The 18,700-nt window shown below is 49.6% G+C and overlaps 1 protein-coding gene across 3 annotated transcripts in view; it reads left to right on the forward strand.

The window, feature by feature from the left end:
• Positions 1-4,187: 4,187 nt before the first annotated feature.
• DVL3 (dishevelled segment polarity protein 3) overlaps positions 4,188-18,700 on the forward strand; it is a 40,496-nt gene continuing 25,983 nt past the window's right edge. For 2 of the 3 annotated variants that reach the window (XM_067536456.1, XM_067536457.1), the window contains exon 1: positions 4,188-4,393. In XM_067536456.1, coding sequence (XP_067392557.1) covers positions 4,227-4,393 — 167 coding nt within the window. In that variant the 5' untranslated portion in view covers positions 4,188-4,226. Of the gene's footprint in view, positions 4,394-6,664; positions 6,692-18,700 lie in introns of those variants that run through there. The other variant, XM_067536458.1, reaches the window with a different exon arrangement.

The raw sequence follows: 18,700 nt of genomic DNA on the forward strand, positions 1-18,700 counted from the left end.
CTATGGCTTCCTGATATTGTGTGATTTTGCGGAGATGGGAGTGGCAACAAAGCATTTTCAAAAGTGCTTGCAAGCCAGCTGCAAGATTCAGGCAGTTTAAAATCTCCCTGGATGTCTTGGGTATTTTTTTTTTTTTAAGTGTAAAGATAGTTAAAAAAGGGCTTAGCTTGTAAATTGCATAACTAGCTTGTTTTGAGCAGGGGCTTTGGATTCTTTGTGCCAAGTAACAATTCTGCTTTCTGTGTGCTGCATTCCACAGACTGAATTCTCTGCACTAAAGTGGCTAATTTCTTATTATTGTGAACCTCTCTCTCACCCAAGGCTTACAGGCACATACAATAGAGATTTTAAAGGTAGAATGTTACTATGTTGCCAGACTTTGTCCAAATCCTTCAGCGCTCTTCAGAGTGGCTTTTTTGTACCCTTGTCTCAGGGTCTTTGCTTTACAAAAAGGAGACATCTCAAAATAATACATTTGATCTCCTCTTCCAAGGGAGAGCCATAGTGCAATACAGCCACTCTTCCTTTTAAAGGGCACATTAAGTATATATTTTATGAAGGAGAGTTGATTATAATGCTGAAGAACAGACCAGGCTTAATGCTTTCCTTGGCCTACTATCAGAAGTTACTATCAGGGAATGAAAAAAATTCCTTGGAGATCTTGACTATGCTGTAAAATTACTACCTATTTTAAGGAGTGATGAAAGTGGTGGATTCATGTATTTTTAAGGCTAGGAGGGCCCATAATGATCATGTAGCCTGACATCCTGCATGAAGCGGGTCAGAGAATTTCACCTACTGGTTCCTGAAGCAAACCTGTAACTTCTGGGTGAATGAGGGTATACCTTTTAAATCAAGACGGGATGTCTCTCTAAAAACGTCATGGGGTGGAGACTGACCATTTTTACCACCATGTCATCACAGACTGGTCTTGAACGGGTTTTCCTGAGGTGCTAAAATACCTGTAGCCAGTCTGTAGAGGTGTTTACACCATCGGCAGCAGTGGTTCTCACTAGCTGCTACAAAATTTCTTAGGCCAGGTCTACACTATAAACTTATTGGCATAACTACATCACTTGAGTGTAAAAAATCCATACCCCGAGCGACAGCTGTACTGACCCAAGCCACGGTGTAGGCAGCACTATGTCAGCGGGCGAGCTTCTCCTGTCAACATAGCTACTGCGTCTCATGGAGGAGGATTAACTATGCCAACAGGAGAAGGGCTCCCATCAGCATAGTAGCATTTTCACTGACAGTGGCATGCTGCAGCATTTTAAGTGTAGACCTGGGGTAAGTGTAGATGTGAGCCTACTGTCTGTTCAGCAAAGGTTCCTTTGGGAACTGGCTTGCTTAGCCTAGTCCCTGACTCCTAATTTCCTTGGCTCTGTGGTCTTTACGCCCATGCATTGAATGAGTCATGCTTTGTAAGACTTTTGCAAGCAATTAAATCAGTGTTTATCAGCGGGGTGTATTTAATCACTTTTCCTATTTTTTTTTAAAAAAGCCACTTCAGCAATGACTGTTAATACAAGTTGCAGGATTTAAGCTATGGAGCTGGAGCAGCATGACAACTACAGAATGTGTACAGCCTTATTTCTCCATCCAACCTTACACGGCCTGTCAGCACCCACCTTATCCCTGAGGAGCTCACCACTACAGAAGACGTTGAAAAGCTGCTCCTGCAGCAACAAAAGCCCCAACTAATGCAGTAGAAGTTCCATGGTGGTGGCTTCCCCCAGCCATCAACTTGCACGTGTTTGGCAAGGAATCTACTGCATCCTCCCAGGGCACTAATAGAGACGGGGAAGAGGGGAGCAAGAAATTCAGGGAGACTGTCAGGAGTGCGAGAGAGCAAAGACCGGAGGGGGGGGGGGCAAAGGAAGTGTGAGCTGGGGAGTTTTAGGAACTAGTGGAGCTCATGACTGCAAAGGGCTGAGATTGTAAGAGGATGGGGTGGGTGGGTGAGAAAGGGGAGGGGAGTTAAAGGGAGGATTGGGAGAGCCCAGGGTCTGTGCACACATGCAGGGCTTTGTAGGAGAGTCCAGAGTCACAGTTAGGTGACTCTTGGCTGGGGTTATAGGGAAACCAGGGGGAGGGCTTGGGGACTACAAGGGAACCCTAAGAGCAGGTTAGATGAATTGAGTGTGGGTGTGGGGGCTGTCCTGGAGCCCTGTTGGGAGTGGGGCAGCTGGTGGGTTTAGGAGAGAGGGTTGTAGGGAAGTTGGGGCTGTGAGGAGCTGTCTGTCTGTCTTCGGGGAGGAGCTGTCCCAGAGCGTTGGGTGGGGGGGGATGGTGGGTGTAGAAGGGAGTAGTAGGGAAGCTGGGGTTGCAAGGAGCTCTGTGTTTTGGGGGGCTGTCCCAGACCCCTGAAGGGGGTATAGAAGGGTGCTGTAGGGAAGCTGGAGCTGAGGAGTTCTGTGTGCATTTGCAGGATGGGGAGCTGGTGGATGGAGTAGGGGACTGGGGGGCCTGTGTGTATTCAGGGGTGGGGGATATCCTGGAGCCCTGTGTAGGGGTGCAGGGCTCAAGCTGGAGAGGAGAGGCTGATGAACGTGGGTGCCAACCTCAAAGCAGACTGTCAAGAAGCAGGGCACAAACCCCAACTTGGTTTTATGTTCTATAATTAGATTTCACCAACCAAGTAACAAGTCTGAACTCTGCAAGCACTGCAACAGCCTTCCCATGGAGTCACACACTGTGCCCTTGGGCACTTTCCCGTCTATTTTGGCACCCTCACAAGGCTGCCTTTGTGAGCGATGGTCCCTTATATGAAAAATCACAATATTCAGGTTGCTCCTAGTCCCAAAGAACCAGTCACTTACCCTACATCAATTGCATCCCAGATCTCTCACCAAAGACAACATTTGTAGCAATCCTGTAATTAAAGATTAACTAAGAAAATAAATGAGTTATTTACAAGGTTAAAGTAGGTGTAAACACACACAAACGAGTTAGTTTTAGGTTCCAAAAGATGATAGTGGTTACTGTCTATGCAAGCTCTATATGTCCTTTAGGGCTAACCTAAACTAAGGTGGCTGGGGATCCCTTACTTATGCTTAGAAATATTGCCCTCTCCGAACACCAAGCAGCATCGTGAGGATAATTTCCCTTTAGCAGGGATTTTTATTCCCTTTCCCCAGCATTTGAGCTGTGGTGGGATGGGGGCTTGCGCATTACCCTCTGTGGGTGTGGGGAAACAATCAGCAAAGTCTTTTCGTCCACTGATGTTCCACAACGGTTGGTCTGGCGTCTCTAGATTTTTGGGAGGGAGGCGATGAGGTAAATTAGTATTTCACTAATTTAGGCGACATCTACACTACTGCGTACGTCGGCAACATTTATGTCGTTCAGGGGTGTGCATGTTCCACTCCCTCAGCGACGGAAATTACACCGACCTCGCTCTGTCCACACCGGCGCTTGTGCCGGCAGGAGAGCGCCTCCTGCTTCTGCCGCTGGCCGAGGCGGTTTTTTGGCTCTCCTCCGTCGGCATGGAGCCTCTTCGCCAGATGTGCTCCAGCATTGCGCGGACCGCCGGACCCCCAGCAACGCTCCTGCCTGGGGGTTTTACAGATTTAGCCCACACCTAAATAGCACAGGGGGGTGCAGCTGTTGTGAGGAGGACGAATGCAGGCAGCCAGCCGCCCCCAAGCATGGCACAAAGCCTGGACGCTGCACACGTTCTCGGGGCCCCTTTAGCCAGTCTGGGGTGCAGCTATGCGCTTGTCAATGTGCAGTGAGCGAGGCCCGGGGCTGGGGGGGCCTTGGCAGGGGCTGGCCCCTGAGCTGGGCTGGGGGGCCTAGGAGGGGGCTGTGGGGAAGCCAGGCCTGGGGGGTGGGAAGCTGGGGGCTGTGCTGGAGGAGTCCTGCTGGCTGTAGGGGGGTCTGTGCGCGGGGCCGGGCCGGGTAGAGGAGTCGGGCTAGGCCGGGCCGGGCCAGGCCGCGCTCTCGCTGCCCAGCGAAGCCCCTGGGACCCGCAGCGGCCGGCGGGGGCGGAGCCGGAGCCGCCGGAGTTTGCGCCGTGAGCCGGGCGGCGCTGGGACCCGGAGAACAAGGGCGACTCGGGGGGGACCCAGCCCGCGAGAGGCCGGGCTCGGGCCGCGGTGTTTGGGGGGGCTCGCGCCGGGGCCGAGGGGGCGCCGGGCCGCGCCGGGCCGGGGGGGAAAGGGGCGCTCGGGGCCCGGGCGGGTGTAAGGCCTGGTCGCGGGCCCGGGGCCGGGGGGGGCGCCATGGCGGCCGCCGAGACGAAAATCATCTACCACCTGGACGAGCAGGAGACGCCCTACCTGGTGAAGCTGCCGATCCCGGCCGAGCGGGTCACCCTGGGCGACTTCAAGGGGCTCCTCAACCGGCCCAACTACAAGTTCTACTTCAAGTCGATGGACGACGACTTCGGGTGAGTGCGGGGGGCAGGCCCGCGGGGGTGGGGGGGCTGACACCTCCAGCTCCATCCCCATCCCCGTCCCCATCCCTGGGGTGTATGTGGAGGAAACGCTTCCCCTCCCCGCCTCTCCTCACTGCTGGCTCTGGGGTGGGGAACACCCCGCCCCCCCATCGCATCTGGGGGGTATCCCAGCTCTCTCCCTGAGCGAAATCCTCAGGGCCGCTCAAAATCTCATGTCAGAAGAGCATTTCATCACCAAAACCCATTCCCAGGGGATGATCCTCGGCCCCCCCAGATGTCTGCAGCTGGGTTAGAGGGTTGGGGGATTTGGACCCAAATCCTCTCTCATCTGGGGGCTCCATAGACTAGTTCTTCTGAATGCTCCCCACTTCCATACAGTCTTCTCTCTGTGGAGCCACCAGCCATGTAGACATGCTCCTGGTTTTCCTATGCAGCCTCTGATCCTTTCCTCTCCCCAGAATCTTCCCATCCCTTCCCCCCATTCAGTCATATTTTCAGGATCTTCTCCCTACATCTCACTCTTCTCCAGGCTTTCCTGCCTCTAGATTTCTGTCCTGGGAACTGTGTCCCTCTTCTCCTGCACAGCACCTGCTTGGGAAGGGGTTGCAGGACCCATCTGGCTTGGGTTTTTTTTTCCTCTCACAGGATTCATAGTTTAGAACTTAGGGGGAGACCTGGAGGGTTGCGAGTGGCCTGTAGTTTCCTATCCCTGGTAGATCCTTCCTACTACAGCCAAAGACTGCTTCAGGTTGTGACTTTGTTGGATCTCATCAATTAAACAGCCTTGGGCCTGGTTACTGCTTGGATGGAAGGCTTTCAGATTGCCTGTGAATCATTTGGGGCTGTGCTTTCCCCTCTGAGTCAGTTTTGACCCAAATGCTCCAGTCTGGTGTTAGGTCTGGAGATGATAGCTTTTAGATTAGATTTAGAACCGATGTTGAGACTATTCCTGGTTGTGAAAAATTCCTGGCAGTTCCCAAATGAATTGGTATTTATTTACCTTCTGTCCAAATTCCAAAAATGAATTAAGTACATTTTCCTTCCCTATGTTCCCTCTGGAATTTCAGTTGTCTGCACTACATATTCTGTGGCTAAATTGTTGTATCCCGTTGTTGGGTACTGCTCAACAGCGGCTACCTGCCCTTCAGCGGTGGGTGAAATACATTTTCTATGCATATTGTTTATAAATAAATGCATTGGGATCCTTTGAAATGTTGCTGTCAAAATGAATTCAAAGTGTCTTGAATGCAGCACTATCATGTGGGTGGAAAAGTGTCTGCATGATCATGGACAAAGTGTAATAATAAATACCAATGTCTCAAGTGGTGACAAGGGGTCTGGTGGAAGCTGCAAAAACCTATGTTAGGTCTAGTCTTATTTCATAGCTTCAGTAATGATTCAGAAGAGGAGGCATATGGCAGATTAGTGAAATTTGCCGATGAAGCAAATCTAGGAGGCGCTGCAGATACCAGTGAGGACAGAGAAATGATACAGAGAGACCCAGTGAGACTAGAAATAGGCTGAAAATAATAAAATAAGATTCAGCTTGGACAAATGCAGCTCATTCAATGGGGGGGGGGGGGGGGAATAACCCTAAATCTAGATTCTCTTTGGGTGGAAGAAATCTGGGGCATAGGAGTGGATGAGAGAGATTGAGGGGTGCTGCAAATCAGACAGGAGTTTGCAGTGTGATGGGGCAAAAAACTGGTCAGTGTGGTTTTGTCTTAGTGCCATGCACTTCTATGCTGCAAAATAAATCATCTAATTGGGGCTGCAGATGCAGAGGCCTCATGTTCTGGAGCATGGAGGGGAGAGTCTCTCTGTCTGACTCTGGGAAGAGCCCATCTGGAGTGTTGCATGTAGTTCTGGCCACCTGCTCATACAGAGAAGTGCAAGGAGAATGATCTGAAGGCTGGAGGAAGACTGTATGACTGATCCAGCTGTGGAAAAGTCTCCAAGGAAGAGGTGGGGGGAGCCCTATCACTTGAGATGTTTTGGTAACTTGTAAACAGTGTACAGAAGGGAATAATTTTCCATTGGCCCATGGGGAGATGGGCTAGCTGGAACCTAATGGGGTCTTGTATCTCTATCGTAGTAAGATGGATGGGGAGGAGAGATCATAATGGTTTGTAGAAGGGCATGGACATTTACAGTGCCATGTGAGTGATTGAAAAGAACCTTTGTGGGATTCACACAGAAACAGGTGGTATTCATGTGCAGTTAATACCCTTTGCCAGACAATCTGCCCCTTTCCCCTGCACCTGCAAGGAGGAACATGGCTTCTGTGGAGTGAGTCCCCTGAGTCAGACTGGTTCTGTCAGTGGGAGAACTTCTAGAAACTTCTCTGGGGTGACAAACCCTTTCTGAGGCAGTTGGAGCCTGAAGGTTCAGTGGCAATTGGGAAGAGAGAAAGGGGAAGCTGCCAAATGGGGCAGGCCTTGGCCCCAGATCTTAGGAGGCAAAAATCCCGGGGAATGAGGCTGAGTTCTCTGCAAGTCATCTGTCAGGGATGGATTACATTTCACCCTCCTGCAGAGTCAGTCAGAGCAGGATTTACCTGCTAATGCAGGTCTGACAATTTCCCTTTCCCTCCTCTGTCCTTAGACCAGACCCGATCAATTCCCTGTTTCTTCCCCCCTTTCTCCGGGCAGGACAGCTCTGGCATGTCACTCCCTTGGGAACTCCCTTCAACTCTCCACATCCCAAGGCAGCAGTGCAGTCGCTGGCTTGGGCCACGTCTTTGCTACCGGCACTACAGCAGCACAGCTATGGTGCTTCAACTATGCCATTGCAGCGTGGTAGTGTAGACCTTTATTATGGCGATGAAGGGGTTTTCTGTCATTGTAGATAATCCACCTTTCTGAGCGATAGTAGTAGGTTGATGGAAGAATTCTTCCATTGGCCTAGTCACGCCTACACTGGGATAGCTACAGTGCTATGGGGTGTGAAAAGTTCGCTTTAGCTATGCCGGTCTAACGTTTTAAGTGTAGATCAGGCCTTAATGTGTGGGATTTTCCTTTGTGCTATTTATCTTGTTAACATCTGTTTGCTTTGAGTATCAGGATTGCAGTGAGGCTGTTTCAGTATTTAGGGAAATGTGGGTGTGGGGCTGCAGGTCTGATCAGAAGTTAATGCTAGTCAAAGTGCAGGGTACCCAGCCTTGGAACAAGTGAATCCCAAAACGGTATCTTCGGTGGGGAGGAAAGAAACCCAAGAATAATTAATATTGCAAATTTGGAAGAGGGGAGAGTTAAGCAGAGAAGTCGCAACATTTCCTGAGCTAATCCTCATGGGGAAATGTGTTCATTACCTGCCCAGGGAGCAGGAGTATGTTACTGGACTGAGATGGGACAGCAACAAATGGAAATAGAACCATATCTGAATCTGGTTGTTGAGAGCGGCGATATAGTCCGCTAACCGTGCTCTGGAGTCTCCCTTGTGTAAATCACTTAATCTCTCGGTGCCTCAGTTCCTCATCTGTAAATCAGCGATTATAACACTTTTCTCCCACTCTTCGTTCGTCTTGTCTCTTGAGAGTGTAAGATCCTCAGGGCAGGGACTCGCTTACTTGTGTGTGTGTCTGTGCAGTGCTTAATACAACGGGCTGTGATCTTGGTTGATACATCTATGTGCTACAGTAATTAAAACCAAAAAACAAACCTTTACGAAATCAGGGTATCCATGTAAGGACATGACAAACAACACACCTCTTGAAGCCCCATTGTAGCTTGTAGGTTTATTCAGTAAGGATATGGACCTCAGTAGTGTGTGACAGGACTTCCCCAAGCCATCTTTGTGAAATGGTGTCTTGCCTTGTGCATCACAAATGCAAATCTTGGTTGCAGTCTGTGCTACACACAAAGTTGAAGCAGTTAAACTAAAGGTGTGGGGTTTTTTTTAAGACAGTTTAGTTAAACTGGGGCAACTGTGTGTGTGGCTGCTTTTTTAAATTCATTAAATTTGTGTGTAGGCAAGCTTTTTATCAAATGGCTCAAAGGTCTCCCTCTTCTCTTCTCTCCCTAAATCCCTTGGCTGCCTGAAAGTTTTTAATATTCCCCCTTACTCTTTCTTTTTTCTCATAACTCCCCTTGTGCTTAAGGAAGTGGTTGGTCTGAGCAATTGATTGTTTTGCTTGTCTCCCTGTGCTCAGTCAACTCTTCCATTGCAGTCTCTGGATCTCTCCTTCTTTGGCAAACCAGCCCCCATTCCCCCTTGTGCTGCATCACTTAATGGACACGAGTGATTTGGGGTAGGATGATGGGATGCTTCTGCTGCTTTTCCCACTAATTTTTGCTTCCCCCACTTGTATTCAGGAGTTGGTTCCAATTTTAACCTCTGAACAGTGGTGAGTGATTTCCAGGTCTCAGCTGGCAAGCAAAAATTGGTATCCAGCTAATCACCAGCCTGATAACTAATCCAGGCCTGTTTAATTATCACTCAGCTCTCCAGAGGTGGGTTCAAGGCTGAGATTAGGAGAACTTTCTGGAGACAGAACAAAGCAGGCCCTTCTGGAATTCCCAGCTCGTGGGTCAGATGCTGCTGGTATTTGGCGACCTCATCTCACACACATGTGCATGGGGAACTGTGTTGATGTCTGCTGAGAGGCTGATTGATTTATTTTTATTGTAAGATCTTTTTTAAATCGGTGCCAGGAGACTGTCTTTTTGGTTGAGAATTTTTGGAGACGAGGAATGGATCCTGAACTTAATAAGCAGTGTCAATCCCTAAGAAGTGGTGAGCTGCCTCATAGTATGCCAGACCTTTGGAGCCTGAGATGATGTTTTCTTAGTATGGGTAACTTTCCTGTTTGCAGAAGGCTCTTGGCTGTGCCGTGGTCCTGGTGATAGATGTTGCTGTCACTCAGACTAGATTGCATGCAGGGAGAGGGTGGAGAGAGAATCTGTTAACAAAGTAAGTGAGCTTACAAAGCTTGCAAGCCTTGTGTGATTTGTTTGCTTACTTATTTCCTGTGGGGTAAGTCTGCCCAAGTGGCAGTACCTGTCCAGCTTCTGAGCTGGCCTTCACCTTTCCTCGTCCTTCAGCCAGTGACCTGGTAATTGTGTAAACTTACTCATACCGAGGGTAGAGCATGTGCTGTCCCTGTGGTGTTCAGTGGATGAGCACAAATCTATGCTTGAGTTTTTCCTAAGCAGTTAGATTCCCTAGTTGAGACGTGTCACTCATTCCCCGAATGTCCCTCAATTGTCTGCTGCAAAGACAGGAAGGGCTGGGGAGACAAGACAGGTGAGTTTAGTTGAATTGTGGATGCCTCCAGTGTTGGGGGCCCTGTGCGGTTCAGTTGTGCACAATTAGTCTGACTCAGCCTAGAAATCCTTGTGAAAAAGCACTTGCCTCCTGGGACAGAAGTGATGTGGTTGGCTGATGCCCAGCAGATTGACTGGCCCTCCCCCAACCAGGTTACTCCTTGTCAAGCTGACCAGAAAGCTTGAGTTCCTTGGAGGGCAGTATTCAGCTCTAGGTTGGGTTCTCGGTGCTCCTGTCTATTGCAGCCTCTGGTGTTTAGCTCTGAGGGCACAGAGGTCCCCCTGCTGATCAGGTGGGGTGGAGTTGCCTGAGTTGGGGCTAATGGTTATTTGAAATGTTTCTCAGTGGTCTGAATGCTAGGCTATGCTCCCACTGAACGGCTGCACTTCCTGCCTTGTAGGTTGCTGAGCACTCGGCTGTGGACTGCCAACCCTTCCCTGCTCTTCTGGTGGCAAATTTCCACAGCATTCTCCACAGTGGGGAATGGCACACAGACACTGGAGTTGATCCTGGTCATGGCTACTGCAGGAGGCTGCTCCCAAGTTGCAGGTGGGAGGCAGAGTAAGAGCACCAGGGCAGGGATGTAAGAGATACATGTGGAGAGGGTTAGCTGCTGACACTTGCTCCCTGGATCACATTGTATGTACCTGCATTGCTGCTCCCTCCTGCTGAAAACCAGCTATTAGACTTCAGAGGTGTCCAGCCTTGTCTGTGTTGTGGTTGGCACCATGCTAGCAACCACCATGTTTGATGGCACTTGTATCCTGGCTTCTTTGCCCAGAAGTGGTATTCTGAAAGTCAAGCTATCCAAACTGGGCTGCAGACCAATTTCCTTCGGGCCCTGTCTGTGCTACACAAACAATAAACCTTCACTACACCAACTGGGGTTGTTTGCGGCTAAAGCTGTTTGCAACCTTTTCAGTGAAATGTACTTGTATCAAAAGATGATTCTTTGTCAAAGCCAAAACCTTTCATAGACATTATTGATTTCAGCGGGCAGGATTTTTAGGTCCAGGGCTTTCAGATCACTTCTCACCAGAGAGAGGGAGAGGTGAATTGAATCTGGCTTTTTTGAGCAGAACACGGACTTCTCAGTACAATTCTGATTCCTGAAAAAGTTCACAAGGTTTTGGTTTTGTTCTGGTGCCGAAGGGAAACAAATTTTGGGACCTCAAAGAAATTGGGGTCCTCTAGCCATCTTTAGGTGCAGCTTAGTTGAGTTCCAGCGTGTTTGGTCTGACACTGTGTCTGTGACCATGACCAAACATAGCCTTAGGCTTGGTCTACACTTACCCAGCGATTCGGCGTCACTCGACAGGAGTTACGCAGAGTAGCTTGTGTAACTCCCGTCGACTGCTATACTTCTGTTCTGCACGGTGTCTTCACTGCACTGCACCACTTGAGGAGGTGGTTTTAGTACGTCGACTTCCTGATCGATTGAGTGGGTCTACACTGACCACTCAGTCGATCTGACGGCAGCGACTTTGCCGCCGTCAGTGTAGACACGCCCCTAGTCTCTGTCTTAGCTGCCTGCTCTTGACTATTAATGTCACTGTTTCAAGCATGGTTCTCTGCCCATCTGCTGAAATGTGTTCCACTGGATTTACCTTTGTGTGAACATGGCCCTGCACCTTTGTTTCCCTGACTTGCTGTACACTGTCCATCACAATGTCCTATTTGGTTATGGGATGGTGAAGTGGGAATTTTCTATAAAGTTTTGTGAAGCCTGTGTGCCTCAGTTTCTCTGCTATTTTGCTTGCCTATCCAGTTGAGGGGGTCTGTTTGCTTTCAGGGCAGGCTGAGAGAGAGACATGGGTATGAATGTCACCTCTCTGAGCCTGAATAGGTCCTTAAAATGGAATGGCCGAGGCTGAGCCAGTATCAGTGGAAAATCTGAGAAGATGATGGCAAATCCAGTCACTGGGACGTTGACACCTACCAACTGATGCCCAGAGGGAGATGGATTTTCCCACCTCTCAGGGATGCTGAGCAAAATTCCCCAGCTGGAAAACAAAAAGCTGGGAAGGTGTGGGGTGAGGAGATCACAGTTGGCTGTTGGAAGTCCGACTGAGAGAGAGACAGAGCCTGAACATGGAGTTCATGACAGCTTGGTTGGACTCTGGGCTAACCAGAATGGACTCAGACGGTGCTTTAACCTGCAGTACTCTATGCTCACCTAAGGGCTTCCTAGGCTGTGTTTTAGTTGACTAATAAACCCACTGTTTTGACAATGCTGTTTGAGTGTCAGCAAGTATTTACAGTGAGGTGCATAAATCCCTGAAGGTAGGCAAGTCTCTGTCAGGAGTCTGTCTAGCTGCACTTGGTGAACAGAGCTCATGGTGTGAAGCAGGAATGCTGCAGCCCCAGACAGTCAGTCTAAGAGGTGGTGAGGCCTCCTGGCCTACCGTGAAGAAAGAGCGAGACCCCTTGGGGATCTGGCATGGAAGGGTTCCTCCAAGAGAGTGTTCCAAAGCTGGGGGCGTAGCGTCAATCCTGTGGATCCATGACGTATGGCTCTGCCAGAAAGAGTGTCTTCAGTGCTCAACATTAAATTGGCTTTAGTCCATGGCTGAGCCCCATGGTCAGCTAGTGGCTTTCAGTGACAGAAGGTCTAGTGCTCAGAGTGAAGGAAAAAGCCATCAGGCACGTAGCAGCCTGCCAGGGAACGTGGGGCTTTGGGGGAGTATATCTCTGGCTTCTGTGGTCAGGACAGTGAGTGCCCTCCCCCAGTGTTCACTCAGAGAATGTGATACTGTTGGTTTTCTGGTTTACTTTTGCCTCTTATCCTGTTACTGAGCTAATGACAGCAGTATGGCAGCCATTGTTCGGTCTTCTGGTTTCGGTTTAAAATAAATTTTTGAGCGTTTCATTCTGAACTTGGCTGAGCTCCATTCCACACAGGGCCCATCGCTCCATCTGTAGATTGGCTGCATTTCAGCTACGTTTCTGGGTGGTACTGCTTGGGGCAATGTTTGTTTCCCCTTTGTCAGGGGTATTTTGGCGAGTAGAACTGCGAGGGAATTAATCTTGTTGAGAAGCCCTGGGAAAGGAGGGAGTTGGCTGGCTTGGAGTTGGTGATGCAGAGGACGCTAGATCTTGCACCTAATGGTCATGGCTCAGGATATGAGCCCCTGCCAGTCACTCACCTCAAGCTTAGCTCCCATGTACATGACTTGTTTTCCGTTGGATTCCCCACCTGCTCATCTCGGTAGGCAGCTCTGTGATTCGTCTCCATTGCAGCGTCCCGACCAGTGACTGTCGTCGTATATTGTTGTAATGACTGTGATGTTGTCCTGTTGCAGTGCACCTCCCAAAGGAATGGCTGATTTCTGTCTCTGAGGAGGGCACATCCTCGGCAGTTGTTGAACTGATGCCATGCACGAGGGCAGCTAGAGCCCTGCTGTGTAAACGCTAAGAAACCAGCTTCTGCTCAGGCCTGTGGATCCCCAGGAGCCTGACAGGACCACACGTGTTTGAGCTGTGGAAGCTGCTGTGCAGAGCGTGGCTTGGTATTGCTCAGCCCAGGAGGGAAGGGGAGAGTGAAGAGGAGCCTCTGTGTGAGCTGGGGTTCCCAGGCAGCTCTTGCTTCACAGACGGGCTTGGCTTCCGTTTTCTTCTCAAAAACCAGGCCGTCTTTCTAGGCATTCAGGCCAGACCCCTTTCTCTTTAGCTATGCAGAATACATTGTTGAAGCTCTTTGTGACATAGGTTAGCTGGGTGCCCCCTGTGTAGCTGTTGAGGATGGTGGCGAAGGACTACACAGACCCTTCACTGCAGCTGATGGATGTTTCAGTTTATGGAGGGGTTGCTCCTGGAATGGGAGAATCGGTTCGATCCTGCGAAGCCTTCACCTCCCCTGCATCCTGTGTAAATATCCACGAGAACACAGCAGTGTCCTGGCCCAGGGCATTGCTTTTACCTGATGCTTTGTGAAAGCCCCTGTAGTACAGCTGGGCTTGGGCGAATTTGGTTTGTAGAATGCAATGGAAGCTGCTGATGGGGACATTGCCTGAGTGTTGCCCTGTCATCTGTGCACACTGGATGCTGTTTGGGCTGCGTTGAGGCTTATCTGATGGGGTGACAGCCAGAACCCTGTTTGGTGTTTCCTAGTGATTGTCTCCTCTTTCCCCTCCCACCCTCTTGTTTGTTCGTTGGAGGCTGCTTTCGTGTGACCTTTGCTATCTGGCTGGTGGTTTTCTGGGGTGTTTGTGGGAGGGGGCAGGTTCTGGCTGTAACATCGTGTGATCCCAGCCCTGGAGGTGGGGGGAGTTAGACAAGGCTTTGGCTATGTCTACACTACCACTTACCTCACTCAGAAGAGTGAATAAGCCACCCCCCCTGAGCAACATCAGTTACACCGACCTAAGCGCCTGTGTGAATAGTGCTATGTTGGTGGGAGCTTCTCCCACCAACACATCTGCCACCGCTCATTGGGGGTGGATTCATTAAGTTGACGGGAGAGGCTGTTAGAGCAGCTACACTAGCGGGTTTACAGCGGCACAGCTGGAATAGGAGCTGGGTCTGATTTTGGGGGGTTGGGCCACTCTGAGCTATTTTGGCCCATAGCAAAACCTTCCAGTCCCTCTGACCATATCTACAGGAGAGGTCCCCGTTATTATTCTTATTTATAGAGTGCCCCAGTGTGCTCTGTACTGTGCGCACCATCCTTGCCTCAAAGGACTCGCAAGCTAAGCAAACAAGACCTTCGGTGACTCACAGACGAGACGTATTGGCATCTTCCAGACCTTCCTTCCTGCTGCTGCTCTGAGGCTCTTGGTCTGGCTTTTCTCTCCCTCCAGCCTTGTGCTATTGTGACTGTGATGATTACAGTGGGCCAGCGCAGCTAGGAGCTAAGCCACACTGGTGGCCTTGGCAGGCACAGAGATGGGGCTGGGCTCCTGTCCCCAGGGTCGCTGGGCTCACAGTTGTACAGGAAGTATTGTTTGGAGTTGGAAAAAATATGATTTTATGCCAGTTATTTTTCAGGTTGGGAGAAAAATATTCCCTAGGACTGCCCCATTGAGGGTCAAGTCTGGGAGGCAGTGGGAGCAGCGTTCAGTCAGTGTGTCATGCCTCCCAGAGCAAGGACGCTGGCTTCCCAATAGACAGCAGCTGCTGGGAGAGAGCTCGCAGTAGCTCTGTCTGGAAAAGTCTTCCCTCTCAGCTGACTTCTGGATCTGCTGGCACGGTTCTGAGAGGAGCGTCTTTGCTGGATGACCGCCCTGTTTGCTGCCAGCTCCCAGTGGCCCCTGGGAACTGCTGGGTGTGAATGATGCAGGCTGTGTTTGGGTTTCTCTGTTCCCCGATGCCCAGCAGCTGCTGCCATATACACTAGTCTACCTAAGAGACAAGTCTGTAAGGGCCAGTCAAACAGGATCGCATTCTGGGAGCTGTGTCCCAGGCTTGGGTTGTAATGGAGAGGATGTTTATGCTGAAAGCATAGGTCTAGGAGTCGGGTACCTGGATTTTGTTCTCAGCATTGCCACCAGTTTACTGACTTTGGGCGAGACGCTTTCCTTTTGTGTGCCGCATTGTCCCCCTCTGTAACATTGGGGTAATATTTGCCTACTATATTGGACTAGAGATGAGTGTTTGGAAAGTGCTTTAAGATCCTTGGCTGGGATGTGCTAAGCAAGGGCCAGGTCTCATTCTAACCTCATGGTGATGAATTCCAGAGGGATTTATTGTACAGACATGGCTTCTGCTGAGTTGTTACTAATGTGGGTGTCCTAAGGACTTTGCTAGGATTTCTAATGGGATTCTTTCCTAAACTGGCCCGGTGTGATGTGTGAGCTGTAAATCCAACCCCTTCAGGCTTTGTCATGCGCACAATGGACTGAAGAGAGAGCATAGAAGCTAGCAGTGAAAAAGACCTGTGGGTGTGGGCTCATCTAGGCCTAGTCTTCACTAGGAAAAAAGGTGTTTGTTTACCTCTGCCTCTTGACATACGTTAAAACTACAACTGCCTTGTCCATAACTTTACCATATTAGTTACTAATGTGTTAGCAAAACACTTTTTTCTTAGTGTGGATGCGCACCCAGTCTGGCTTGCAGAAACCAGGGCAATGTTATTCTCTAATGCACTTTTTCTGGTATTTTGCCCCAGTCTAGTTTTAAATGTCTGAAGCAGTTGGACTTCTACCTCTTTTCTAGGAAAATTATTTCCCCAGGCAGGCTTTTTTCCTGACAGAGTTCTCACTGATAGCCTGTATTATCCCTTTTCTTAACAATATCCTCTTTCTCCTACCTACACCCCATTGTCTCCCCCAGAATAGCTTTCAGTTTCTAGGAGGTTAGTAGCAAGTCGCTGTATCTGTGACTCAGGAGTTCTGTGGGTAATCCATACTTGGCCAAACCAAACTTTTCACTGTTGGGGATTCTTATTCCATTTGGGAGGAGAGTATCTCATGTACTTAATGCGTGATCAACCCTGCAGGGCAGCTGCTGGTCTACCCTTTTGTTTTCATTGCACAGTGCCAGTCATTAAATAGTTGGGGATGATGTGTAAAATCTTCCAAAAAACATGACTTTGGTGTTCAGTATAATTGCCAATTTGATGACAAAGCGTTGAGAGTGCAGAGAAGGTCATTAAGGTATTAGTCATTGTGGTAGCTGACTCATCCTTGCGTCGCTTAGACCTTCCTAAAGCAATCTCCCAGCTTCCACAGGTGAAATCGGACTAGGCCAGGAGATGCCCTCATTGTAGTATGGTAGAGGGACTTACATTTTCAGATATACCTTTCTCCCCAAGGGACCCTCCTGGGTAAGATTTCTCATGTTAGCTGGAGCCAAAAGATGGATTATTTTGGAATGCTGATAGGATTTTGTTTGGCATCTGGAATGTCTTTCTCCCCTTCATCCTCCTCCCCACCAGGAATGAAGGTGTGTATGTCACCCAATTCAGCTGTCTTAATGAACAGATGGGCCCTTTTGAATCCTTTAGTTGCCCCAGGTGACACAACCCTCCATGTGGCCAGTGTCTTGGGCTCTACTAAGTATTGGGAAATTGCCTGCAGCTTGTGAGCTGTGGAGTTCACATGCATCTGGGTTGAGATGAGCAGAGGAGTCATGCCTGTGTTGCGGTGTAATCCCATGGGAAAGGTGAATCTCCCAGTCTCACAAATGCATTGTTACAAAATGCTCCCAGTAACTTAATTGGGGGGTCAGGGCGAGACATTTTGTGCAAATGCTATATTAATGCTTCGATTTCTTCACTCTCAGCTGTATCGAAAGTCCTGCCTATCCTGCAGATCACTTCCTGTCCCGCTGTGACCTGTTGCTGACCATAATTCTCAGCAATGGACCTCTCTGAAGTGGTGTTGGAAAAGGTTTAACCTAGCTGCTGGTTAACCACTTTTCAACACAGCTACGAAACTGAGTGTTCTGTTGTTTATTCACATAATAGCTGCCGCTTGGGTAGCAGCCGGGCAAGTCTCACCACCTTCCACTGTGTCTTCACCCAGCCCTGGAGGGACCACTACAGGATTGGGCCCTGGCATCCTTGCGTGGAGACTGCCAAAGGAGGACCAATTAGTGCCAGTTGTGATGCGGATCCAAGAGGAGCTTTAATGGACCAGGGCTTCCTTAAAGCAGAGGAGCCAAAGTAGCATGACTTTAATTTTGAGAACAGCCTGCCGGAAGGGCTGGAGCAGCTGGGACTTTCCCTGGCCCACACGTTTGGCTAAGCTGCTGCTTGGAGCAGTAGGCCATTTCCTTTGGTAGCGAGATTGACTTGACTCCAGTCAATGTTAGTTTTGGTCTGTGACCTGCTCCCTCTCCAGGTCTCTCCTGTTCAGTCTCAGCACATCCTCTTTCTTGCTATGTGGGATCGGAGCATCTTTCTTTTATTTTTCTTCCAATTGCCAAAATCGATATCCCCTGCCATTCTGTTGTGTTTCCCTGGATCCGGTGCTTGCATGGCACTGGGGGGTAGCGCAGAGGGCAGCACAAAAAGCAATAAACTTTGGTTTGCCTGGAAAATAATCCTCAGTATGGTGGCCCAGTTGAGAAGCCAAGCTGCCCTCCAGGAGGTGTGTTGTTCTAATGCAGGGCCTGAGAAATGGCTGGATTTATATAGTATAAAGTGCACTTAAGATCTGTCCCATTCAGCATTCGTTCTGGGAATTTCTTGCACCTTCCTCTGAAACATCCTGTCGGAGACAGGAGACTAGGCTAGCTGGCCCAGTGGCCTGGCCTGGTCTGATCTGGCAGTTCCTATTCTCCATGCTTCCTTCCACTGAAGACGTATTTCTGTGAATGTCTTTTGCAAGTTGATCCTCCTAGCCCCTGTCTTTGTTGCTTTTCCCCGAATTCTTTCCAGTTTGCTGACAATTATCTGGTAATTCAGTGGATATGTTGTACTAGGTGTGTGATTCTGTCCCTCTCCCCCCCTTCCCTGCATGGCTCTGGTGCAGAGTTGTTGCCCAATGATTGTTCCAGCTGTGTTTGGAAATATTTCTCAAGCTGGCTCTCGCTCTCCTCCCCTGCATCTGAGGTCAGTAGGGAATTGGTGTAACTGCTCGCCCTCCCTTCCCCCAAAAGGCATGCTGAGATGCAGAGTGCAGGATCCATGATTATCCGGTTGTTTCTCAAGCCAGTATCAATAGCTGCTGTGGCCCCAGTTTTTTAAAGGAACACATCCATTGTGTGGTTCCTTCTCTCCTTGTCGTGGGCTAGTGCTCTGTCATTACTATAAAAGGAGAGTCATTTGGTGCTTGTTTTCGGTTCTCCTGTTGGTTTTGCAGGGGCTGCCTGGGCCCAGAGTGCCCTGATTAAGAGAGATGTTGCTGTTGATAGTCCCACAGGCCATCTGGAGACTTTGTGAGCCTGTGGAGAAGGGGGCACAGGATTCTCCCTCCCCCTACAGCTGCCACTCAGTCCTACAGGGCATTTCATTGGAAGTGGAAGCAGGGTATAGACAGGACACAGCCGCTGATCTGAAGTGCTGCGTTTGGGAAAGAGCCAGTTTGAAATTCTCGTGCTAGGGCTGAGAAACGTGACTGTGTCCTTTAGATGCTGCTTCAAAGGAAGTAA

The sequence above is a fragment of the Emydura macquarii genome, unplaced genomic scaffold (genome assembly GCF_026122565.2).
Source record: "Emydura macquarii macquarii isolate MOO-44397 ecotype Brisbane River unplaced genomic scaffold, CSIRO-AGI_Emac_v2 contig_3603, whole genome shotgun sequence".
Classification (NCBI taxonomy): Eukaryota; Metazoa; Chordata; order Testudines; family Chelidae; genus Emydura; species Emydura macquarii.